Raw genomic sequence first — 26990 nt, 5'->3', positions numbered from 1 at the left:
CCAATCTCCCTTCCCCATAGCCTACAACTGCGCGTTCTTTCGTTCCTCGGCGACGATTACCGTCACTTCCGGTGGCGTTGCTAAGCAACTGCGGTTTGGTGAAAACTCTGCCGCCTGGAGGCCGCGGAGCTTTCGCTTCAAGTCGCCTTTCCAAGTCTGAGCACGCCGTGGGCACCTTAGAGATGCTGGTGCGATTCGGCAGGCGCAGTGGACAGGCGAAGGAGAGCTCGGGTGAGCTAAACTGGCCCGTCCCGGCACAGGGATTGTTTCTGGTTCCCAAGCATGGGGTGAGAGGCGAGGGTACATTACCTTCTGAAACGGGCTCCACCAAATAAAAACAGCACTGTGGGCATCGTCGGGGTCCGTGTAAATTAGACAGTTTTGACCATGGATGAGTGTGTAGGTGGGAAGTTTACAGAAATAAGGATAGAGAAGAAAGTCAGAAACTTAACAGTTGACTAGCTGGTCTGGGTCTCAAACTGCGCAGTTGCAGCTCCAAAAGTCTGGTGTTTGCTGAATTCTCGCGCACCTAAGCTTTGTTAGTCATTGAGTGACTTGGAATGTATTTTGGAAATATAAGTGACCTTATTAGAGGCTTGGCTCTACGGTGAACCTACTGAGTGCTCTTAGGAAAGTATCTGAAGGAAAGCCTCATTTTCTTCAAATCTAGAATGAAGGTAATGTCTCACCCTACGGCATATAGTCCGATATATCAGAGTGTAAAAATAATGCTATTTAAGGTGCATTAACTCACATGACCTTTTATAAAAATTTGATTTTGTAATAGAAGTAGCTTAGAATATTTAAAAAACTCTTTATTAATTTCAGTGATTTGGGTTTCTTAAGTCTGTAAATTCCCAATTAATGTTCTCATGGTGACATTAGAACTAGGGAACTTAGACTCTCTTCCTGTCCTTGCTTCGGTAGCAATCGAGTTCCTTGTGCCAAGTGAGAGCCAGCCATTCTCCCACCCAGTGGGCACTCGTGCATATTTATGCTGTGGAAAACTGAAGTACCAGCAGAGGATCATGACATGTAGGAGGCAGTACTTAAGGGGCATGTATTGAAAAAACACAATTGCTCTCACCTGTTCACTTTCCTGTATATAAAGTACTGCACTGGGAGGTCCCTGGTGGTGCAGTGGTTAGGACTGGATGCTTTCACTGCCTGGACTGGTTGCACTCCCTGGTGGAGGAACTAAGATTCCACAAACCCCAGGGAGCAAAAAGAAAAAAAAAGTGCCACGCTAAAATATTTACCTGATAGATTTAACTCTGGCAGTTGGTTCAGAAGTTCGCATCTGAGCCTCACTGCTAAATTTTATCTTCATTTGGAAGATGTTGAGACTCCAAGAAGTTAAATAACTTGCCCACGTTTACATAGAAAGGAATTGACTGAGCAAGGACTCAAATTTATGTCTTCTGATTTTTAAATCTTGCATACTTTCCACTTAATCCCAGCTGTTCTTGAGATAACAAGAATAAAATTATTCTTTGAAACAATTTCCAGATATCACGCCAATATAAAAATGTCTATGAAAAATCATTTAGACTCTTCTTGGAAGTTTTTAACTCATTTTAAAAAATTTATTAGAAATGAAGAACTGTGAAGAAGATCAAGTGCTCTATCCACCTCTTCTGCCTAGCAAAGTAGATCTCCGGCAGGTCACCATAATTCCACACAATGAGTGGGAAAGGATTCGAGATAGCCTGGACAGTTTGACAAGAGAAGCAGCATGCCTTCGTGCAGAAAGAAAAGCAAAGAAAGAAATGCATTTACGATCCCAAGAAGTGGTAAAACATTGGACTAATACATATGCAGTAAGTATTAACCACCTCGGAGTACACGTGCACTGAAGACTTACTCTTCTTAGTACTCTTCTATAAATATTTTTAAGATGTAAAATAGCGTTACAGTGCATTGTAACACATTTTCAACAGCTTTATTTAGGTATAAGTGGCATACAGTAAACTGGATATATTTAAAGTGTACAGTTTAAGATTGGGCGTGCCTATTTACCCCTGCAACCATTACTATAATCAGGATAATGAACATATTCATTGCCCCCCAGAAAGTTTTCTTGTACCCCATTGTACTTCCTCTCATTGCTCACCATGCTAACTCCAGTGTCTCCAGGCAACCAGTGATCTGCTGTCTATTATAAGTTTCACTCAGACAATTATTTGGAAGTTCTTTCATGTTTTGTATCAATTATTAATTCATTTTATTGCTGAGTGGTATTCCATCGTATGGGTATAACACAGTTTGTTATTATGCTCCGTTGTTGATGGATGGACATCAAGAAGATATTGACATTTGAGCTGCAACAGAAAGTAAAGACAGTTTTATGAATTTTACTTCCTTTCCAATCTGGGTGTCTTCTAGTTCTTTCTTTCTCTTTCTTTTCTTTTTGCCTTATTGTACAGGAATGGATGTTTGATTTTTAAAGTGCTGCTTTTTTTTTGCTTGTCTCTGTTGACGTAATCATGAAGTTTTAATTCTTAATTTTGTTATATGGTGAATTAATCAGTATTCAAACATTGAAGCAAGATTGCATTCCTGGGATAAATGTCTGCTGGTCATGTGTTCTCTTTTTGATGGTTTCAGTTTGTTAAAATGTTAATTTTTGCATATGTGTTCATGCGGGACATTGGTCTTGAAATGATATTGGTTTTCTTGAAATGTCTTTGGCTGGTTTGGATATCAGGATAATGCTGGTTATTGTTATGATGGAGGATCGTGCAGAAACACAGGTCTTGAAACTGAGGAACCAAGGAGCTTCTTGAGGAATCCAGGCAGCTTCTTTTCATCTGCCTCTGATTTGTCTGTCATTCCATTTTTTTCTAGAATGATATATGTCTTTGCTGTGCCCTTCTCTGTGCATCTGTAAGATTTTCTACCTAAGAGGTACAGTAACCTTCATTTAATGCTATGAACATGAGTGGGAATCTACTTCAAAGTGGGGAGGTGTCTTCTGACTCCTTTTATTATCGCACCTGGGGAGAAATGCTGGGAAAAGATATTCTCATCCCACTACAGCACTTGCCTGGATCATAAGGAACTGAGAGGCAGGATCTTTTCCTGTTTTCTAGTAGAATTTTAAAACTCTGCAGGCATAATATCTGCTTAGCGAGTTCTGACCTTTCCCTACCCCCCAACTTTGCATATTTCTTTCTGTGTTGCAAGGAACATTATGTATCTTTGGGAGGGGACACAGAAATCTTGTCTTTCCTTGCTTTAGGAACAGTGTTGATAATTTATGAATTCTCTTTTTTCTAAAAGAGGGAAGAATTACATCATGACTGATATCATATATGTAATATAGTATGTGACATTATGAGAAAGGCAAAACCTACAGGGAAAGAAAACAGATCAGTGATTGCCAGGGGGTACAGATAGGGGGAGTTGTTGACTCTAACAGGGCATGAGGGAATTTGGGGGGAGGATAGAACTGTTCTATAAGTGACTATGCATTTGTAAAACTGTATACTAAAAGAGCATCTATAACATATACTGTAAAATATTTGATTTTAGAAAAGCCCTTGGTCTATAAATAGATGGGGGTGTGGAATATACTCCCTGCTTTTTTTTCCAGAAGTACCACACTACACCTAATACTTTACGCTTTCATGGGTGTTAAAGAAGAAAAAAAAATGTAAGTATAGTAGAAACATAATAATAAAAACTGCAGTATAGGCACAGGGATTGGCAAAATGATCCATCAGCAGAGAGAGCCGAGGAGCAATCCTGTGTTATACGTGGGAACCTGCCATGTGCTAGAAATGTCATTGCAAATTAGATGGAAAAAGATGGAAATTCCATAACAGGTACTGAAATAATTGGCATATGGAAAAGATGAAACTATATCCCTATGGTACAGAATATACAGAAATGAATTTCATCTGGATTTAAGACCTAAATATGGGAAAGGGAACATTTAAAAATAAATCCTAGGATAGCTTCAAGGTTTCAGGGTAGGTGAGATTTTCTTAAAATGTAGAAAGTATGACCCATAAAGGAGAAAATGACTTCATCGACATGAGACATTGGCTACCTCCTCAGGGGTGTAGAAGAGCATGTGAAATATGCTGCTGTTGATTTTTTAAAGGGCTTCCCTGGTGGCTCAGTGGTAAAGAATCTGCCTGCCAATGCAGGAGACACGGTTTCATCCCTGATCCAGGAGGACCCCACGTACTGTGGAGCAGTCAGGCCTGTGCTCCACACCTAGTATTGCGCCTGTGCCCTAGGGCCGGAGCCACAACCACTGAAGGCCATGCTCCCAGCAAAGGAAGCCACCACAATGAGAAGCTCTCACACCACAACTAGAGAGCCATCCCGGCTCAGCACAACCAGAGAAAAGCCCTCGCAGCAACGAAGACCCAGCACAGCCAAAAATAAATAAATAAATAAAAGGAACAAAATTCGTAATATTGTTTTTTAAATATAGAATGGAATTATGGAAGTAAATGTAAGAAACGAAGGGAAGTGTTTAATCTTAGAGATTCCAGGTGGAAATTAGGACTGGAGGGAGAGTTCCATTATATACTTTTGTAATATTTTGGATTTTGAACCATGTAAATGTTATTACTTACCTAAAAAATTCAATTAAAGATTAGCTCATAAGTATAACCTCATATTTATTAATGGTATGTGCAAATCCAATGCTCAGGGAAAGCTCTAATTATAATGTTAAAGTTTGTCAGGTTAAATTACAAAATGAAAACAAACTACTGCTTTTATCTTTTTGTAGGGGATGAAAGAACAGAAACTTGAAGCCAAAAAGAAGCGTGATGAAGAAATAGAAGCAGAAAGACAAATTCTTGATATAGAAGAAGCAATATACAAACAAGGAGAAAGGAAAAAGGCCATTGAACTTGCAAAGCAATACCAATTTTACCAGACAGAACGAGTGAAAAACTTTCATGTACTACTTGGGTTTTCTTACATTTTATATATATTTAACACATCTGTATATAACTAGACTTCATTTTCTTAAAATATTGCAATTTTTTTTTTTTGTAGTCAGGACTACTTCTTAGTAGAGTTATGAAAGAACGGGATGCACAGATTGAATTCCAAAAGAGTAAAATAAAATCAGATAAAAAATGGGAGGAACAAGTGAAACTCAATGTTGAAAAAGCTTTTAAAGAAGAACAAGAAAAAGCAGAAAAACAACGCAGAGATAGAGTAGCTCTTGCTAAAGATCATTTAAAACAGTATGTATATATAAGTTACCTTTTTTTGTATGTTTTTCTTTTTCTCATAATGGATATAGCTTTTTTTGTGTGATTATATATATAAAAGTAACATATGCTAATATACCTCATAAGTAGGAAAAAAATACAAAGAAAGAAGTTAAGAATCACTATTACTCCTTTGGTGGCTCAGTCACTAAGTCGTGTCTGACTCTGCGACCCCATTGACTTTAGCCTTCCAGGCTCCTCTCTCCATGGCGTTTTCCAGGCAAGAATACTGGAGTCAGTTGCTTTTTCCTACTCTAGGGGATCTTCCCAACCCAGGGATCAAACCTGTGTCTCTTGCATTGGCAGGCAGTTCTTTACCACTAGCACCACCTGGGAAGCCCCTGGTATGTCATGAAATCTTGCCATGTTGGTAAATGGAAATCAAAGCTGATTTTTTTTAAAGTAGCTATTATTAAAAAACAAAATAAAAGTAGCTATTACTGTACATATGGAGAGGAGTATATTTGGGTGTTATTTTACTTACTTTTCTAAATAACTGATGCGTGCACATAGGAAGAGGCACAAAGGGGATTTAGTGAAAAGTCTCTTCCTTGTCCACCAGCCACCTTGTGTGAGACCATTTTCTTCATACTATAGTTTAAATGTATTAATATATACATTGTGTTGTATTAATGTACCCCCCAAAAATAAACAATACTATTTGGGGACATTTTTACCATTTTTAAAGAAAAAATATGATTTTTATACTTAAGCATTACATCATTAATTCATTCATCATTAATTATTTTTAAATATAATTAAATAAAATAGGATATAAATTAAAAATCACCAGAAATGCTTGATCCAGATTAAGCACTATTAACATATGAGTGCATATTCATCTGCTCTTCAAAATTTTCTTTTAAATTTCACAAACTGTAAATGAATCATATGCCTATTGTTTCAAATTCAAGCAATATAACAAAATTTGGAGAAAAATTTAGAATTTCTTCTTTATTTCCACTCTATTCAGTGTCTTTAATTTTCATTTTGCTCTTCGAAAATAGCCATTATTAGGCCCCCTTGATGCCTCAGTGGTAAAGAATCCACCTGCCAGAGCAGGAGACACAGGTTTGATCCCTGATCCAGGCAGATCCCACAGGCAGCAGAGCTAGAGAGCCCGGGTGCAATAATTGCTGAGCCTGCGCTGGAGGGCTCAGGACCCAGCACCGAGCGCTTGCACTGCAGCTCCTGAAGTCTGAGTGCCCTAGAGAATGTGCTCCGCAACGAGAGAAGTCCACACACTGCAACTCGGGAGTAGCCCCTACTCCCTGCAACTAGAGAAAAGCCCATGCAGCAACCAAGACCCAACACAGCCAAAAATAAATAAATAAAAAACTTAAAAGTATCCATTATTAAGAGTTTTATAGCTGTCACCTTGGAATGTTTTATTGCAGTTACTAATATTTATGTTCAGGACAGTCTCTGTCCATGGGATTTTCCAGGCAAGAATACCGGAGTGGGTTGCCATTTCCTCCTCCAGGGGATCTTCCCGACACAGGGGTTGATCCCACACCTCTTATGTCTCCTGCATTAGCAGGCAGATTCTTTACCACTGAGCTACCTGGGATGTGGAAGTATATGTTAATCATCGATTAATTGATTAAAAGTTGATAATGAGTGTATTTATATATATTAGATGTTAATTTATTAGACGTAGTGCAGATTTTTGTCATCAGTATTTGGAAAATATGGCCCATTTTATTGTTGTCTTCGATCAGTATGAGAGTCTGCCTGTGACTCTCAGTGGGCATGATGAGGACAGGGCAAATGAGGGGCTCTGTGACACCAAGATCCCCCCAAAGAGGATTTTTGATCGACAACCTTAAAAAAATTATTGTAAAGACACTTAAAAAGTATAGGTGAGGTTGATTACATCAAGGAAGTCCCACACGTCAGCTTCTTGAGGGCAGGAACATGTGTTGCTTGGCTGGGCGGGATGCGTGGATGTACAGACACAGACACCTCAGTATGCTGAGGATCGACTACCACATGTGCGCAGGCAGCCTCTGTGATAAACCACTGATGGTACATGCTGCTGCTTGTGATGGTAGTGGGGCTGAGGGTGTGGGTTGTACAGAGCTGCTGCTAAATCCGGATCGGAGCTCTGCGGTGAGGAGGCTGCTCGGCATCGCTGAAGCGCTCACACGCAAGCCCTGTGAGAGAACCAGCACTTGATGACTCATCAGTCAGAAGGCATTGATAGTTAGTGTCAGCTCCGGAGGGATAACAACCAACATGGCCTGCAGGGTCAGGAAGTTGTTGCCTTCTATCAAACCCCATTTTCTGAGGGGCCAGGTCCATAGCTTAGATAGTGTCTCGTAGTGCTGAAATCGAAAAGCAGAAGGGATTAGGGACTTTTCTGTAAAACAGTGTCACCATTTCAGCATACTGTCTGTTGTTCAGTTAACTGGTTCTTTCTAAAGGAAAGAAACATTTGAATCTGGTGTAGGACTTAATTTTGGTGAGTAATGAAACAAATTTGAAGGAAGAAAAATAATTGGCAATCCTGGGATAACCAAGTTTGGATTTGGTTTTATCACTGTTCTTTACCTATCTGTTCTTGTCCCCAAAGAAATCCAGAAGTTTTCCTTTACAGCTTCAAATCATCCCAGTAAGAATCGAATTCATTTCTTTAAAATATATTCTATTTTTCTGCTTCACTCTCAACTTTAGTTTTTTTCCTCTTCAGAATAAAAGAACATGAAGAGGAAGAAGAAAGAAGGAGAAAAGAGGAAGAAAAGGATGCTGAGGAAATAAAGCGACAGAACTCATTATATGAAATAGAAATGAAAAAAAAACAAGGAAAGAAAAAAGAAGAGATCAATGAAAGCAGGAGACTATTTTTTGTAAGTAGATTATACTCAGAAATGTATCTCTTCAAGAAATGTACAAAGTCCAATGCCTAATTTTCCATATTTTTTTTATAAGCAATAGTGGAGTAGAAAATAAGTTTACTATTAAGTTGGGTTTCTTTCCAATTTTAGTATATGTGCTGCCGAAGCGAGCACCTAAGTTGAGTTTCTAAGTATACTTTGAGGGGAACTATATTTGCTATAGTTCCACATGTATGTGCTGTTACTCATGAACAAGGATTAAGAGAATGAGACTTTTTGTCAAATGAATTTTCTTATCCTTAAAATGAGAGCTGTTACAAGCAATGAATGGGGTGATACATGTTCAGTATCTGCTGCACTATTAATTTGTGCTCAATAAATGGTAATATTTATTTTATGGTTGTAATTTATTTTGTAATTTTTAGCATCCTTTTCTTTATAAAGTTATTTTTTATTCTTACATAACATACTCATTGTTGTTTAGTCACTAAGTTGTGTCTGACTTTCACGAAGTTACATATATACAGATTTAAAACATCAAACATCACAAAACGCTTAAGAGGAGTAGTCCTTACTCCACTCCTTCTGCTTCTTGGAAAATTATATTCTAAATAATCTATATTAAGCTTTAAAGATATGTATCTTGATTTATCAGTTTTAAATGTTTTCTGTCTCTTTGCCCTAGAGAGGATTTAGCTTTTTTCCAATATTACCCTCTTCCCATTCTCCTCTTCTCCCTAAATAATCAGGGCATAATTTTAGTTTAATCATTGTGATGATTAAATGACTATTGTCCATCAAAGAGTTAACATACTATGACTACATTTTTGCTTCCATAAATATTTTTCTGTGATTAAAATAATTCATTGTTTTTATTTGCTTTAAAGTTGTACACCTCAATTTTTTCCATGTGTTCCATGTTCTGTCAAATGGATGATACTAGTTTTCAAGTGTTCAACTAAGTAATATTAAATTATCTATGTTATTGGTTTTTTTGGTGCTCCCACATCCAGAGTCCTCCGTCCTCTGCCTTCTGGACTGTTTGCTCTCTCGGCCTGCTGCTCAGCTGCCATTCTGGGCCTTCCCTGTGCCGATTTCCTGGGTCACAGCTCCTATTTCCTCACTCTTAAGCCTTCTTCTTTCTTGGTTTATTCCTTCGTCTTGCTGAGATACATCTTTGAGTAACTTCTGAAGAAAGGATATAGAGGAGGTGAAATTTTTGAATTCTTATCTGGAAAGGTTATCATCTAGTGTAATGCTGGCTTTATAGTTTGGATGTAGAATTCTGGGTTCAGAGTTCAGAGTTTTATATTTATGGTTTCTTAATCGCCTAGCCTTCAGTGTTGCTGTTGAGAAGTTTTATTCCATTTATGGTCTCATCTTATGTATGTAATCTACTGTGTTTGCATTTTTCTTTTCTTCTGTTTTTCTGAACGCTCTCAGAGTCTTTATCTGTGTAGCTGTAAGATTTCACAGAGATATACCTTCTTTAGGTCTTTTTCATTTTGCTAAGCACTCAGTTGATGTTTTAACCATAAATGTGTCAAGTTTTCTTATTTCTTCTATAATTTATCCCTTTCTGTTTTGTTTTCTCTGTTCTAGAACCCTTTTGGACTTTCTGAAGTGATGCTCTAATTAAAAAAAAATAGTTTCTCATTTTATTAGTTAGGGTACAAGCATATAACAGAAAACTCAAAATGAAAAATGTAAAAAATTACAAAATAAATTGCAACAGTACCTTAAAAATTAAAGCTTTCTTTGAAGAGCAGAGCTAATCATTCCAAGGCTGATATGATTCCTCCAGAATCAACAGGGAATGAGACAGCTTTTCTTTTTTTGCTTTCCTCTTCTCAGAACAGAGGTGGCTTCTGTTCTCAGGATTGCCTCATGGCCTTGAATAACTGCTGGAGCTCCCACCCTGTTGACCAGACTCCAGGCAGCAAGAAGAAGAGAGGATGAAGGACAGAAAAGAGTGTTCTAACTATCTGTTCTCCTTTTAAGGAACTTTTTCAGAACTCCCACTTAACAATTTCCATTAAATCTCATTGGTTATAATTTAGTGACACCTCGCTGAAAAGAAAGCTTGAAAATATAGTCTTCTAGCTGAGAATATTGCCACTCTGAACAAAATCTGGGTTCAGCTACTTATGCAGAAGGGAAGAAAGACTCTTCAGTAGGCAGTTAATTATTCCTGCCATTTTTTTTTTTTTTTACTTTTGAGAGTTATCCTCAACTTTGTCTTCTAAATCTTCTATTGAATTTTTAATTTTAGTGATCAAAGTTTTAATTTCTAAGAGTCATACTAGTAATACCATTATTCCTTTTGCATGAAATCTTATTCTTGGTTCATGAATATAATATTTTTATCTCTCCAAGTCACTTTGGAATAGGACAGACCTGTTTTGAATGTTAACTTGGCTACTTACTAACTATGTGACCTTGAGCTGAGGCTTTCGGGTTTTAAAAAATCAGAATTAACTTTGTGCTAATTCTAGCTCTTTTATTATAAAAATCCTTATGAATATTACAATAACTTAGAAAAAACAATAAAATAAAGCTTTTAAGATATAATTCAAAACAATCACTTTTAAGAGTTTGATATTTTCATTACTTTTTCATGTCAACTAATCTATCTCCTAACCATATTACAGGCTTTAAAAGTAATATCCCATAAAATAGAAGATTACTTAAGCAAAGTAGGTACATAGTAATCTTGAGTTATAAATCTGTTGGAATAATAAATGCACCTAAAAAAATAATAATTGCACCTAGTAACTTTTACCTTGAATTCATTTCTAGTTTTGGTAACAGAAGCACTGATCTATCTATATATCCGGGCTGTTGTGTTCAAAGGCACCTATTGTTGTGATGACTAACTGAGGTCAGGTAGTAGAATATATGCTGATATGAACAGATTTCTATATTTTGTTTAAAAAATGACCTATTTTTAAAATTTTTATTAGAATATACATCTGGATAATTTTTTGTATATGTGCAAAAAGAAAACCTAGACAAGAAATTAGTTTCAGAGTAATTGAGCCTGGTGGGTGGAATTAGGCATAGGAAGATAGTAGATGTGGTAGGAAAAATTTTACACTATGTGTTTTTAAAATATTTTAAATTTGTATAGCATATGACTATATTGACTATTCAAATATTAAGTGAGATTATACATATTTACTATATTTTTGATATTAATAGTATTGTTTTAAATTACATAGTTGTAAAGAAATACAGAAAATTAAGAAGATGTAAAAGTCACCTATAATCTCATACCCTAGAGACAACTACTGTTAACATTTGATACATTTCTTCCAGTTATATATTTAATATAAACTTATATGTGCTTGAAAAACTAAAATACACTGTGGTAATGCTTTATATTCTGCTTTTTCCTCCTACCTACTGATTGTTATTTATATCTTCCAATGTCCTTGAGAGCATAGTTTAACTGTTTTTCCATCATTGAACATTTAGAAGTTGTTTTTAATTTTTCAATATTATAAATAACTCTGAGATGAATTACATGGTACATGAAGTTTAATGCCCAGCTATGATTATCTCCTTGAAATAAATTTCCAAGAGAGAAATAACTGTGTCCATTTGACAGGTTCCTATTAGATATCTATATGTTGAAACTTTTGTGATAGGATAACACAATTTTTCCCCGCCAAGGAACATTTGAATGATAAACATGTCATCAAAGCTGTAGAACGGCAGCAGCAAGAGGAAGAAGATGAAAAGATTAGAAAATTTATCAAAGCAAAAACGCGTCTTACACAAATGGGGAAAGAGAAAGAAGCTGAAACACACAGGTCAGTGTCTAAAGTAATTTTTGTGCTTAATAAAGTGCTATCTGAAATTATTTTAAATCAGAAGTTGTGATAGGAGAGTGCAGTCTTTAGGAATACAGATCTTATTATTTTATGTATATCAGGGCATTTAGTCACTTGGTGATTTCAGCTTGGAGCATGTGAATTGGGGTTCCGTTGGAATATTGATGTCATCTATGTGATAGATGACTGGAAATACTGAAAATCTCTGATTTAAGAGATGGGTATGAGAGCTGTCTAAAAGCTGGAGATGGCTTTATGAGCCATTGATAGACAAGTGGCAGCTGGAACTGTGGGTACAGGTGAGCTCACCTAGGGGGAGCAGATAAGAAATGAAGGTGACATAGTCCCTATGGAAATCCATAGTTAAAGGTCAAATGGAGAACAAAGATAATATGAAGACCAAGGAATAGTTTCCAGAGAATGGAGGAAAAGCAAAGAAACTGCAAAGGGTGGCGCGGGTGGGGGTGGTGAGAATTTAGTAAGGAGAGAGCAGTCATTAGTGTTAGATGACCAGAGGGAGAGAGTTTTAAAGCAGTCCTCAGATGTAGAGGTTGTTGCTTACCTTAGTGAGCAATTTGGGATGAGATGAGTGAAGATACAGTACATCGTGTTTCTGTCTGTATTATGCTTTTCACTTGTGCAAAACCCTCTGGTGACTTCACACCACACTTAGTGTTGATTATCGCCCATATGGCTCTGTACCAATCCTCATTCCCAGTGACCCTAACTCCCCCTCTCAAACCTCATCTCTTACTGTTCTCTTTCTTTCCCTCTTGATCACTTACACTGAACTTCTCCTGTACCCTATTTGGGAAATTCTCACCTCCCTTGACTCTTTCAGATCATTACTCAAATATTGCCTTCTCATTCAGGACATCCCTGTGTTCTTTAAAATTATAACCCCACACCCCACATTGCTTATCACTTTAACTGCTTTCTTTTTTTCATTGGTGATACAGTACTATTTTAATTATTTAGTTTGCTGTCTCTACCCCAGCTATTGTGAAAGCTCCACAAAGGCAGAGATTTTTAATGTTTTTGTTTACTTCTATGTCCCAATAATTTCAATAGTCCCTGGCACATAGTAGATAATCAATAAAAGTGTTTAAAATGTTTTTGAAAGCCTAGGTGAAATGTGACTTTTCCCATGAAGTCTTCCTTTTTTCATTTGCCCATATCACTTTCTAGGTTTATTGTGGCATTTATCACCTTTGGCCTGCATAGTTATTTACATAGTTGCCTTTTCTCCACTTTATTTTTTATTAATTAGTTCTTGGCTGTTCCGGGTCTTTGGTGCTCTGTGGGCTTTTCCCTAGTTGCAGTGAGCAGAGGCTGCTCCCTAGGCATGGTGTGTGGGCTGCTCACTGCAGTGGCTTCTCTTGTGGGGCGCAGGCTCCAGGGCATGTGGACCTCAGGAGTTGTGGGTTGGGCTTAGTTGCTCCATGGCATGTGGGATTTTCCCAGACTAGGGATCAGACCTGTGTCTCCTGCATTGGCAGGCAGATTCTTTACCACTGAGACAGCAGGGAAGCCCTTTTCCCACTTTAGATTGTCACTTCCTTGGGGCAAGCATTGTGTCCTTTCTCTTCATTTCTCCAGTGTGGCTTCACAGATTCACTCAGTGATCAGGGCATATGTCACAGCTACAGTTAAAAGTTTTTGCCCAATTTCCTAAACCAAAATGCCCCCACTCCTTTAACAGATAGGTAGTTATTGTTGATGAGGTGCCAGGCACTATGCTTGGCCCTGAACTAGAGAGAGGACTTACCCTGTACAAAAGGAAAGTTATTTATCTTCATTTAAAGTATGTTGGCTCTGTAATAAAACCATTCTTGAAGACTTGACTAGTAAATGGTTATTTTGTTATAGGCTAATGGAGGAACGGAGAGAAAGAATAAATAACTTCCTGAGTAAACTAATGAAAGAGAAATTTGACAATGAAGATTTGATTATTGCTAGAGATATTGCAGAAGCTGAGGCTGAGTGGGAAAAAAGAGAAAGAGAAAAGTATGAAAAAAACAAAGCAGAATTAAAAGCAATCGCAGAACATAGAGCTCTTGTGGTAAGCAATTCACTGATGACAAGTAAAAAGCAAATAAAATTGAGCCCTTTGCTGTAGTTTCTAACTCACTCCCTCTGCTTCTCTGACAAAAAACTAAGAGATTTGAAAAACAATGTATAAAATTATCTTCCAATATTCTTGAAATCAGACCATGTTTACTCTCTACAGAAGATAACATGTTAATTACAAATAAGATCTTTATAGATGCAAAGTAATAGTCTCTTCTGTTTCAGAACCATCTGAAATGTAAAAAAGTTATTAACTTTCATTTGAATGTTTTTAAGATAAACCAAGTAAAAATTATCCCATTGTGTTTCTGTATATCTTGATACTTCAGAATTTATCCCTTACATGACTTTCATAAGATTTAAATTAGATAGTTTTTAAGTATTGTAACAATTATATATAATGCTATATATGTTTCCCTATTTTGAGATGGTCTTGCTTTTCTGTTCCTATATATTTTTAAACCAATATCATTCCACTTTTCATTGTTTCTTGGTATTACTAGAACAAAAAGTAAACTGGCCATGTGGGAGTCACCCCAATTTTTGGCCCTTTCATTGTGCCAGGCTGACTTTCACTTGGAACTTTCTAACTTCAAAGCTGTTGATTGCTAAAAATGGTTTTAATTTTTTCTTTTGCCTGCTATCATCTAGATGAAGAATAAAGAGGAAGAGGAAAGACAAAGGAAAATAGAGGCTACAGAACAATTGCTAGCTATCCTAAAAGCAGACCAAATTTTTGGGGAGCATGAAAAGGAGAAAAAGCGGAAAGCTGATCAAGAACGTCGAGAAGTTCAAGATGCGCATATTCAGCAAATGGTAATTATTCCTAAATGTTTATACTTATAAACAAATATGTAATGTAGATTTCATGAGTTTTGTTTCCCAAAACAGTTTTATCAAGTAAGATTAGACAGTTGCTATGGTTATGATGCAATAAAATGTACTAAAAATGTGAAGAGTTACTTTTTATTGGTATTGAGGTTTCTGTACTAGGTTTATGTGTTTTGTACAGATATTTATCTTTCTTTAGTTTCAATTGCGTTTTAGTATATGTGAAAGAAAATACAAATGCATATATGGCAGGCCATGATGCTTTTTACTTTTTCCCCTCTTTATAACTATTATCCAGAGAATATGTTGATTGGGACCTCATAGGTTTCATATTTGAGGTGAGTGGGGGTCCCAGAGATTTTAGAACATGTATGCAGGACTGGGCATGTAATCATGTTTCTGAAAACTGTTTTCCAGAATAGCTCTACCATTTTCCATTCCTTCCTGCAATGTATGCAAAGACAAGTTGCTCCACATCCTTGCTAACACTTGTTATTGCCATCTTTTAACAATTCTAGTATAGTGTTATCTCATGGTGGTGTTTTGCGTTTCCTAGCAACTAAAGATATTGAACATCTTTTCATGTTCTTTTTAGTTGTTTTGTGCCTTATTTTGTGTTTACTTAAATCTTTTGCCAGTTATTTAGTTGGGTTGTTAATGTGGTGAAGTATACTTAAAATTTACTATTTTTAATCATACAGTCCAAGGGCATTAAGCACATTTATACTGAGGTGCAGTTGTTAACACTGTCCATCACCGTAACTTTTTCATCATCCTACTCTGAAGCTCTGTACACTTTAAAGAGTAACTGTCTGTTCTACCTTCCTCCCAGTTCCTAGAAACCACTGTTCAACTTTTTGTCTCTGTGAATTTGCTATTCTAAGTACCTCACATTTGTGGAATCATACAGTATTTGTCCTTTTTTTCAATTTCACTGAACATAGTATTTTCAAGTTTCATTCATATTGCAGCATGTGTCAGTTTCATTCCTTCTTAATGATGAATAATATTCCACTGTACATATGTACCAGATTTTGTTTATCCACACATCCATCAATGGATGTTTGGGTGATTCCCATATTTTGGCTATTGCAAATAATGATTCTATGCAGACTGCTATCTTAATAGATACCTGTTTGAGTTCCTGTTTTCCATTCTTTAGCTTATATACCCACAAGTGGAATTGCTAGATCATGTAGTAATTCTATGTAGTTGTTTTTCAGAAGCACAATACTGTTTTCTACAGCAGCTGCAGCATTTAACGGAGCCACCAGCAATGTTCAAGAGTTCTACTTTCTCCAAATTCTCAACACTTGTTTTCTGTATTTGTTGTTGCTTATCATAATAGATTTGAAGTGGTATGGTTTTCACATGCATTTCCCTCATGATTAGTGATATTGAGCATCTTTTCATATACTTATTGGCCATTTCCATTCAGTCTCAAGACTTCCTTTAGCATGTTTTACAGCACAGGTACGCTAGTAATAAATTAATGTTTTTCTGGAGGTCTTTATCTTGCCTTCATTTTATTGGATATGAAATTAATTGGATGTCATTATTTTTTTCAGTCTTTTGACTGTTCCAGTGTCTTCTGGTCTTCACCATTGATGACTGGAAATGTTAATAATATTGTTTGTCCCCTGTATGTGTCATTTTTCTCTTGCCAATCACAAGCTTTTTTATTGTGGCTTCCTGCAGATTGACTGTGATGTTTTCCTTTAACTTTTCCTATTTGAGATTTGTGGTGGGTCTTGGATGTAGTAGTTAATATCACCAAATGTGGGGAGTTTTTCTTTTTACTATTTCAAGTATTTTTCCTGCCTCTTTATCCTTTTTTTTCTTCAGGGACCCAGTTTGCACATGCATAGAGACATCTGATATTGTACCAGAAATCTCTGACATTCTGTTCATTTTAGTCAATATTTTTTTTTCTTCAGATGGGATAGTTTCTATTGACCTACCTTCAAATTCACTGATTCTGATGCTGAGCTCACCTAGTGAATTTTTCATTTCAGTTGTTGAACTTTCAACTCTGTTTTCTTTTTTTTATGTATAGTTTCTAATTCTCTGATTCCCAATTCACTTGTTCTGAGCATATTTCTTTTAATTTACTGGGTATTTTCATAACTGCTTTGAAATCTAATTGCCAAAGTCAATAAGTAGTCTCATTAAGTTGTAACTTTTATAACTATTAGTTATAATTGTTTGTTGAACTTTCTTTCCTGGAAATATTTTTCTACTACTTTGCAGTGATTTTTGGTTGAAAATCCAACACTTTATATAGAAAATGTTGCAGATTCTGTTTTGTTCTGAGGGTTGTTGCTTTTTTAGTAGGCAGTTACTTTCCCTGGATGCAAGCTATGAAATTTGCCTTCACCACAGTACCTCTGATGTCTTTGCTCACTTTTATGTTTTAAACCCTGGATCCCTAGGGTTCTTTCCTAACTGTACTGGTCTTGTTTGACAGTTATCCAGTAATATGGGTAGTTTATGTTCAGACACCATTAGCCAGTAATGCTTTTACTCCTATGCCTCCTGTGTGGATGTCTTTTTATCAGTCAGGGGTGTGTAGATTTAACATTACAGCTTTTCTCTCACTCCAGAATCTCCTTCTCAAATTTCTAGCTGTTTTGTCACTTGACCCAAATAGAATCTGCCATCATTGTCCAGTAATCTGCATGTTTTCACCACCTGAGCTGGAGTGATAGCAATGCCCTCCGGACAAGAATGTTATGAACGTGTACTTCTTACCTTGATTTAGCAGTTTTTCATGAATAAACACTTCGCAAGCAGTTGCCTGTACATAGTCATTTACCAATGCTCTGAAATAGTTGACTTTAAGAATCAACTTTTCTGCAGAGTTTTGCCCAACCTCATGTGGCCATTATCAGAAGTAGGATCTGCCATCTTATTTTGAAGCAAATACCAAATATCGTTATAATTTTATCAATGTATCTTTCACTATCTATCTATAAAACCCAGGGACTCTTTATAAATTAACATAATCACAATTCTGTTATCACATCTAAAACATTCAAAAAATATGTAACATTTAACATTCAGTGTTGTTTCAATTTCCCCTAGATTGTCTCACTTTTTAAAGTTTTTTGAGGATGAAACAGGGTCCATACATTCTATCTGGTTGATTGTTATATCTTTCAAGTTTCTTGTAACCTGTAACTCTTCCTTCATCCCCATCCTTCCTGTTCTTTCTCCTTGTCTTCATTATCTTGCCATTTGTTTGTTGAAGGAACTGGGTTTCTTGTCTTTTAGAGTTACTATAGTCTGGATTTTGTGGGCATCCATGCAGGGTAGTATAGCTCCTTACATTTCATGCAAAATTCAGGGTAAGTCAGATTCAGGCTCAATTTTTTGCTGAAAATCCCTCATAACTGGTGTATTTCCACCAGGAGGCATGTGATGACTATTGTCTCACTTTCTGTGACACAAGCAAACTTTGGTGATAGTTACCTAGATTTAATTCATAGGTGGAAAAATATATTTTCTCCTTCCTTCTCATTGATTGCTTAAGTGTTCAAATAAATCTTCATGATCAGCAACTGGTTTCCCTTAAATACAATTTTAAAAGACAGGATAAATATTTGATTTTCACTTTTTTGAGTTTTCAATTAGCTAACATCTCCTAAGGTATTTGTTACTTTACCCACCATGTGATCATTTTTAGGATTTTAAACCAATCAGTATTTTACAAATCTGTATTTGATGTATATAAAGTTTGAGGTACCAGTCATATGATCCATTTTGGTTATCCTTGCCTTCCGCTCTCATTTCCTTTCTGTACTTAAAAAACATTTATCCCTGTTCCCTCAATGTTTCTATTCAAAATTGCTACCAAATCAGTTTATCCCAACTGCTCCTTACCGTTAATGGTAACAACATCTTACCGTTGATGAGACAGTTTTTAGCCTTTTCTGTTTTTCCTAATGTTATTTAATGTCATTTTCTATTTTTTTAAACTCCTGGTGTCTGTCCCTATTCAACAAATAGCATAAAAGTCCTAGTGTTGAAATATAGCATTCTAATAAAAATTTGGTATTTTGTATTGAATTCAAAATAGTTGTTCTATTTCATCACAAATTTCAGTTTATGATTTTAAGCTACTATTTTATGCTGAAGTGTTTGGTTATTGATTTTGAAAAATATTTGCATGAATATTATAATACATTCACAAGTGAATTTTTTATAAACTCATTTCTTAAAATGCATCAGATACAATGAAAAGCTGTCAACCAAAACATAAAAATCTTTAAAAAGCCATTAGTCACTTCATATGATATAAACAGAACGTGTTTGTAAATTATAAAAAGAAAAAAAATGAAATGTTAGTAAACTAGTTTTTGATAAATTGCTTATTCTACCTAGCTCCTTCCTGATCAACCTACACTGATAAATGTCACTTGTTCCAACTTCATATTCTTAGGAAACAGAGAATGTAATTAGTTTAACTAATTCAGATATTCAGATATTCATTGAAGATTTAATCTTATGTGGCTGGGTCACATCGTGTATGTCGCTGGTTTGGGATAGCAGGTTTGGATGCATCCTTTCAAAATAGTGGCTGGACTGGGACAGTGATTGGCATGTCTTCTATACTTGTCAAAGAACACACCTTATAATTGGTAGAAACAGGATTTTAAACTTGGTTATTTTAATCTTAATTTCATGCTATATTGTTTGAAGATGTACAATCACATATTAAGGTAAGCTTCACTGAGCCACTGCTTTGAACATATTATGAGAAGCATGGGGGAATTTCTGAAATAAATTATATAGTTAAGTCAGGACTTGTCAAATGTTAATGAATTTAAAAGCTCTATCTACAACTTCATATGCTATGTATGTTTAGAAAATTGGTCAATTTTCTAAACGTATCAATATGTAATTATATTTTCTCTCTCCCAAACAGGCCAAACATAAGTTTAATGCACTGCAAGCAAAACAAGCAGAATCAGAGTACTGCAGACTTACTGAAGCTCTGGTGGCTGAAAAGGAGAAGGAATTTCAGGATTATGCCAGAGAAGTAATTGAATCTGAGTCTGAATCGACAAACAAATATATTTATCCTCTTGTAAAAGCTGTACAGGAAGGACCTGGAGGTGGCCGTGGACCAGTTTTCATGGACAGAGGTGGATTAAGACCCAGCTATCAGGCAAATGATATCACTGGAGTCCAGCTCCCTTTTTATAACTCTCAGGGATCGAAATATAATAATTTTCAAAAGTCTAAGAGAAGGCTAGGTTTTACATGGTAGAAAAAAGTTTATTTTTAAGATTAAGACTAATTTGTAGCTAATCTGAGCTACACATTCAAGTGAATTATATGCTTATAATTTGTTAATAAAGCTGCTTTTCATCGAAGTACATTTATGTCTGACCTAATTGATTCTTCCCCACTCAAGATTAAGTCAGATTCTCTTTTTTATTCTGATAAAAGATATACACAACAAAATGTGTAATTTTAACGATTTAAGAATATTCAGTGGCATTAAGTATATTCATAATATTGTACAACCATTACCATATATCTAGTTCTAGAAGTTTTTCATTGTTCCAAATGGAAACCCTGTTATCTGTACCTATTAGTGCACAACTGTTCTAAGCCACTAATTTGATAAAGCATAGCTAAAACTTGTGGCAAAGATGTAAATTTGAACTAAAACATTTTGGGTTATTGAGAGGTCTTGGGGGTGGGGGAAGTGTAAAAATTATGAATCAGCACTACTGAAATAAAAAGAAATACAGTATTATATTAGGAAATATGTTTAGGAAAGAAACCTAGAAAGCAATGAAACTAGAAAACACAAATTGAAACTAAAAGTATTTTAATACATAAATCTGTACAGCCCATATGACACACTCACATTTTACATATTCTCCTGGCTTAATAAAACATTTAAAAACACTCCAGAATTTGAGAATTCAATAATATTCACCTACTAACACATATAAATCACTGAATGGTCAAAATGTTTTTATTTAAGCATAAATATGTTCAGTGACTCTCAAGTTAACTAGGTTCATTTTCCCTAAAGATGTCTAATTTAAATTAAAAAAAAAAAAACTAGACAGTATGTTTTATAAAATTTTGTTAACGTTTATATGGCTTTATAATGCTAAGTGTTATATTAAAACTAGCAGGCACAGGATATAATACAATGTTCCCACTGCTGAGGAATTAAAAAGCAAATGGTAGCATTCCAGTAGATAGTAATTCCATGTATAACCTTAAAAGTTTGCTGAGGCAAAAGACACCTTGCAACGTGAAGCATTATGATTAAACAATTACACTAAAACTTATCCCTAAACCGGAAACTGTCACTGCCGGCTCAATTCTTAAAAGTTCAGCATTGTTAAAACTGCTCAGTGTTTCCCCAATACAATTTCTGTATTCTTATGGGTAAAATAAAAGTATTAAATGATTATTTTTATTAAAAGCTAATAATGAAATAAAAGTCCAAATAAACTAATACAATCAATAATTTAAAAAATACAAAACAAACCATTTGATAGTATAGTTTATTTAATACAATGTTTAACTATAAAAGTTGATACAGTTTCAGTTTAAATTCTGTAAAATGCAGTTTGCATAAAACAGTTTAACAGTTACTAGACTAATGATAAGAGAAGCAGCATTTTGAAACTAATTATACAACTGCAACAAGTTTTATTCCTAAATTTCATTAAAAAAATATACATCACAGTGACTTTTGAGCTAGGAAAAGAAGTGCATTTTAACCTCATTTGTTTTTCCCTTCCACAGAGAGCAGCCACAACTTTTAACATCCTCACATACAAATACCCAATTAATTTATCCTTCAAAATACTATAGTATAAACACACAAAGGGGGAAACAAAATATACAGCATGTGCTTTTGGTAAACATAGGTTATTTGCTTGCCAAAAAGGTGGTGGTGGGGAAACACACAGATCAATTCCACCATTCCCCCCGCGTACATAAAAACAAACAAAAGCCCCCAACAACTCCCTTCTTCAACCTTCCTGATGAAATTTCTAAAAATCTGTGATTTTCCTTTTCCTTTCATATTTACTTGTGTCACAACACAGGCCAGAATTTACATTTGCCTCAATCCTTTAAAGGCAGTTGGGAAGTCACTATTAGCCAATGTTACACTTCTGGAGTTTATTTTTTAAACAAGAATTTGTAGCAAAACAGATCTTTTCACAATAAACAGGTGAAAACTTCCTACTCTTGGGGAGTCTATTCAACAGTAAATGTAGGAATACCAAACTGAACAATTACAGTATATACTACCAAAAGGAGACAGAAAAACAGCCCATTTCATGTTTCTCTGTAACAACAATATGGTGTATATTTAAAGTACCTTCTATTGAAGGTAAAGGGAACAAGTTTCTATAGACATCTACTATAAAAGTTCAAAGTGTGATTACAAAAAAACCAAACTGCCACCAAGAGTAAAGCAAAATCAACTACTAAAAAAATATACTAATTTGCTTCACTCACTAACTTGAAAACAAATTAGAACTGCCAAGTAATATTACTCAAAATACCAAAACACCAATGTATTCCTATCCCCAATATTAAAGAAATTTTTACTTTTCAGTTTCACATTTTCTACTGGGCACAAGAATCAAAGGCCATTAGGCAAAGCTCAGGTGAGTTAATATTACATTTGTGCAAATATAGTTTTTTATAAGACAAATTCTTTGAAATTTCTGTGAGGGATCTGATTAAGAAACTTAGAAACTATCATGCTCTATGAACTCTCTCAACTATGGAGTAGTTTTTAAATGTTTTAAAGCAACCTGGTATCTTCCCTACAAGCTCATTAACATTAATCTCTCTGCAGTGTCAGTTCTGTGGCAGATGATTTACACAGAAAAAGAATTCACAGGAAATAATCATAAAAAATTTCTCATTTCTCAGGTATTGCCAATCAGGCAATAAAAACAAAGTAAAAATCTTTAAATGGATTTAAATCTGCTTAAAGATGTTTGAGTTTACAATTTACCTCAAAGTAACTATAATATCAATTTGGCAGGAAACAAATAGTTGACTTTTAGGAAGAGTTGTTTAAAGTAAAAAGTAAGGGTTGCACAACTATTAAAAAGGTGATGAAAGAATTACTTGATCAGTGCAGTATTCAGATGCAAAAGCAGATGTATGGTTAATGCTGTTTGATCATTTTCTAAATGTTATTTACATCCTGAAAATAAAATCTAGCTGATTGTCATCTTTCACTTCAACTCCTTCACCATACCTCACTGTAAAAACAGCTAACAGTTTTTATAGGTCTAGAAATAATGCTTAGCATGGAACTGCTTCTTTGATAACCAAAATAGCATATTAATTACTAGTTTTCCCCCCTATGGTTACTTATCTGTAATTCTTAGTAAAGTTCTGTGATCAGATAACATACAAGTATTTTTTAATTAGCATGGATTTTCTTTTTTTGTTGTTATTATTAGAAATCCTTTCTTAAACAGCACCTTTTTTGAAGCTCAAATAGTTTATAACAAAGACTTTTTAACTGCAGTTCACTGAATTTAAGACAAGCAAAAACTAATTTAAAATATATAACACATTATACAGCTTGGGGACTCAGGACTCAATTATCTCTAAGGTTTGTGATCAAAATCTCCAAGGAATCAATCACCCTGGATTATCACAAACATCTATTACTTTTATCATTAGGAAAAAGATTCAGTAAGACCCTGATATGGATATTTGTTTCAGGATAATCCAAACAATCTTATAATCATCACCCTATTCATTATGTAAGTGGCTACCACAATGCCAAATGTATCATTACTGTATTAATCAATAATAGGAAGTATTATATTAATAAGCATTGCTTTGCTCAGTACAAATAGCATGAGTAGCTACTGGGTTTACCAAGGAGCTACCTGGTAATAAGTAGCTATAAGTATCAAATAAGGGATAAGTTAAGTAGTTATTTGATACTATATTGACAAATATTAAAGTATAAAACACTCTAAAGGCAACTACTAATTGGAATTCTGAAATTTCTTTTCAAATGAGGCAGGTTTTGTGTTTACTGGATGTTCAGTATTCTATTTAGAAGAGAAATTACAGAATAAAAGGCCACACTTCACTAAAATAGCAATATACAATATACAAACTTCTAAATGGACTTTGAATATCTTTAGTGTTTAACTCTGTAAGCTATCAAATTTTGCCACTTTCTACTCTACTCTATGTGGCAATGTTATACATGCCAAGATAAAATAATGATTAATAGTAATGATATAAAGCCACCTGAACAGAAAGAAATCAGAGTCATAAACATGCTACGGCCTGTGATACATATATAAAAGAGATGCATTTTTTTGCCAGTTGAAACTCAGTTATGAGATTTAGAGAGGTCAGTTCAAGTTTTAAGAAAAAAAAAAACCCAACAACCATGCAACGTTAACACTCAACTCTAGGTTAGTGGCCAAAAAGAGAAATCTCATAAGTTTATGTGTCAATACCAACAATTTTTAGAATCTGTCTAACAAAGACCTGCACAAGTGATATGTTTTAGTGAGGAAAGTATTTTTTTCATTTTAGAGAAGGGCAATGACAATAACAGAACATTCGCCAAAAGCAAGTTTCATCTCTTCAGACCAAAAGCAACACAGAATTGAGAGTTACAACCTGATCCTCAAGGTATAGTTCTTGTTACATGCTGTGTAACAGCAACTCAAGCCCAAACAGTACATCAACTGAAAAAAATACTCAACTATATCTATAGACAGTTGATAAAACAAAACAGGAAAAATAAGAAACCAGCTACTGGTAGCACTATAAAGAATAACACAGGAAGTGCAATATAAATATTTTAAAGCACAAATTAATATAAAATCAAAAGTGATGACTTAATATCTCAAGTTATTAGGGTCCCACTTCTGTATAATTAAAAGTTGCTGCTGCAAGTCTCTATTATAAATGCAATCGAAAAATCTATATAAGATTTCTTCTACCAAGTGGCTTCTAAGGTTACTTTAATCATGAGAAACACAAGCTTCTATAATAATGTATTCCAACAATCAGTTATCCTTCTTTCCAACTGGCCGATCACACAAATTAGGGTAAAGAAGAGCATGTTTGCTACTGGCTGATTGTTGCAACACAAAAAATGCGTACATGAAATAGTTAAACACAGCACACAGTATTACACCAAACTGTTTTTCTCATTTCAAGTTTATTAAAACTTTAGCAGTACAAATTATCCAGGCTGCAGATTATCAAAAGATCAACTCAATAAAGTCCACATTGGGAAAAAAAAAAGGACAAACAACCTCAAAACAATGAAAAGAAAAAAACAACATAAGGAAGATCATTAGCAAGTCTCTAAAACTTAAAATCTGAGACAGAATGGAAATAAGAAGTTATATAACTCACTCATCCACTTTTGTCTTCATCTGTTCCAGGGCTTGATTCATGATCAAATTTTTTATTTTTATCATGTGCATGGTCATTTTCTTGACCCTTTGATTTTTGGTTTTCTTTTTCCACTGAGGATCTGGTCTTCTCATCCTCCTTATTTTTCAAAGAGGAGAATTTTAATTCATTGTCCTGACTACTTTGTTTCACTTTTGAGAATGGACTTTGATCTCTATCTGCCTTTTTTTCCCTATTATTATTTGAACTACTATGATCACGATTTTTAGAGTACATTCTCTTCTCACCCTCAGAATTCTCTTTTCTGTGTGAACTTCTACTTTCTTGGTTTCTGTACTTTTCCCTGTTTCTGCTTTGACTTTCTTCTCTCTCCGAGCTCCGTGAATCCCTCCTCCTTCTCCTCCTGTCTTTACTTCTTGATCTTCCTGGCGTTGCTCTTCTCTCTCGGCTCCGTGACCTTCCTCTTCTCCTGTACTCCTGTTCTTTGTATCTATGATACTCCTTGCTTCTGCTGCGATCTCGGTCATGGCTTCTAGAGCGCACTCTCCTGCTCCTGTCCCTACTTCTGCTTCGTTCCTTTGTTCTACTGTTGTAACTGTGTTTGCCTTTAGTTATATCACGTTCTCTACTCCTAGACTGTGCACGTCTGTCTTTGTCTTTACTTTTATTATGATCGTGCTCATTGCTTTTGGATTCTGACTGTTTAGACTTCTCTTTACTTCTACTCCTCTCCTGATCTTTTCCTTTAGAATCAGGCTTTTCTTTTTCTTTCACATTCTCATGATCCCTTTCTTCACTCCTTGACTTCACCCTCTTTTCTTCATGTCTGTTATGCTTTGGGTCTCTTTCCTTACTCTTGGATTTCTCTTTGCTCTTACTCCTACTTTTTGATTTGGCCCTTTTCTTTACCTTGTTCTTGTATTTATCATCTTTTTCTGAATTTCTTCTGATTTCTCTTTCTTTGCTGTTAGATTTATGGTCTTTAATTTTCTTTTCCTTTTCACTTTTCCTGTTTGGACTCTCAGACGCATGCCTATGATCAGTTATTTTTTTCTCTTTTACTCTAACTGGGCTTCTTTGATTTTCTTTTATTTCATTTAACTCACTCCTAAAAAATGAAGAAAAAAAAGTTTTGGGGAAACTTTATTAGCTGAAATGATATTCTATTTTCCTTAAGATTTTCAGAAACAACTAAAATGACTCTAAATCAAATAATTTAAAATAGTTTAAAAAAATCAATTAGCACATTTGAAATAAGAGTTAAATCTTACTTATCCCCTTTAATCCATCTTTCACCAGTTGACACTCTCATTCTCTGAGCTCTCTGCATCTCCTGCCTCCAATGTGGAGGAGTCTCACTACGTCTGAAACGATCCCTTGATCTGGATCTAGAAGGAGTTCGATAACGCTTTAAAAAAATAGAGGGGAAAAAATTAACATATAAAAATACGAAAGCATTACAACAGTTGCTAAAGTGTATGTATTTTTAGGTTTCAAAAAATGTCTGATATTTCCATGCCTTCTAAACTAACTAAACTCTCCCAATTTTCAGGTAGGAAATCAACAAGGCATGACATGGTTTGATATCTGTTACCACTGCTAATGAAATGTGTGCTTATATACTCTTGTTTTAAATAATTCCTGGGTTTAAGTTCTAAAAGAGTAAATATTGCCAGCTATAACCCACATCAACAAAAGCTCTTTTGAATCTTCCATCATTTTTAAGACTGTAAAGAGGTCCTAAGACAAAAAAGTTTGAGAACTGC

At 35.1% G+C, this 26990-nt stretch overlaps 2 protein-coding genes across 8 annotated transcripts in view; one reads left to right on the top strand and one right to left on the bottom strand.

Moving 5' to 3' along the window:
* The first annotated feature begins 105 nt into the window (after window positions 1-105).
* CFAP210 (cilia and flagella associated protein 210) lies at window positions 106-20136 on the top strand. Of its 2 annotated transcripts, none has more exons than XM_065927894.1 (9): window positions 106-231; window positions 1594-1820; window positions 4751-4924; window positions 5023-5216; window positions 7936-8092; window positions 11756-11895; window positions 13786-13978; window positions 14638-14802; window positions 19745-20136. In XM_065927894.1, the coding sequence occupies exons 1-9, from the start codon at window positions 183-185 to the stop codon at window positions 20087-20089; spliced, it is 1644 nt and encodes a 547-aa protein (XP_065783966.1). In that variant the 5' UTR covers window positions 106-182; the 3' UTR covers window positions 20090-20136. The 2 variants fall into 2 exon arrangements, with proteins under 2 accessions (XP_065783966.1, XP_065783967.1); XM_065927895.1 differs by having other exon boundaries at window positions 118-231; window positions 1646-1820.
* A 1200-nt stretch (window positions 20137-21336) lies between these two features.
* PPIG (peptidylprolyl isomerase G) overlaps window positions 21337-26990 on the bottom strand; it is a 40358-nt gene continuing 34704 nt past the window's right edge. For all 6 annotated transcript variants that reach the window (XM_065931715.1, XM_065931709.1, XM_065931713.1 and 3 more), the window contains 2 exons: window positions 26496-26632; window positions 21337-26332 (listed from right to left, as the gene is read on the bottom strand). In XM_065931715.1, coding sequence (XP_065787787.1) covers window positions 25225-26332; window positions 26496-26632 — 1245 coding nt within the window. In that variant the 3' untranslated portion in view covers window positions 21337-25224. The remainder of the gene's footprint in view (window positions 26333-26495; window positions 26633-26990) is intronic.

Source organism: Muntiacus reevesi, chromosome 3, assembly GCF_963930625.1.
Source record: "Muntiacus reevesi chromosome 3, mMunRee1.1, whole genome shotgun sequence".
Taxonomy (NCBI): Eukaryota; Metazoa; Chordata; class Mammalia; order Artiodactyla; family Cervidae; genus Muntiacus; species Muntiacus reevesi.
The sequence above is the reverse complement of the archived record's forward strand: the minus strand, read 5'-3'. Positions and strand labels throughout refer to the sequence as shown.

Excerpts from the sequence above, each read along its gene's own strand:
- CFAP210 (XM_065927894.1), top strand. The coding sequence starts at position 183 with ATGCTGGTGCGATTCGGCAGGCGCAGTGGACAGGCGAAGGAGAGCTCG. Across the intron at positions 232-1,593 it reads ACAGGCGAAGGAGAGCTCGG|AAATGAAGAACTGTGAAGAA; the intron begins GTGAGCTAAACT and ends AAAATTTATTAG. Across the intron at positions 8,093-11,755 it reads AAAGCAGGAGACTATTTTTT|GAACATTTGAATGATAAACA; the intron begins GTAAGTAGATTA and ends TTCCCCGCCAAG.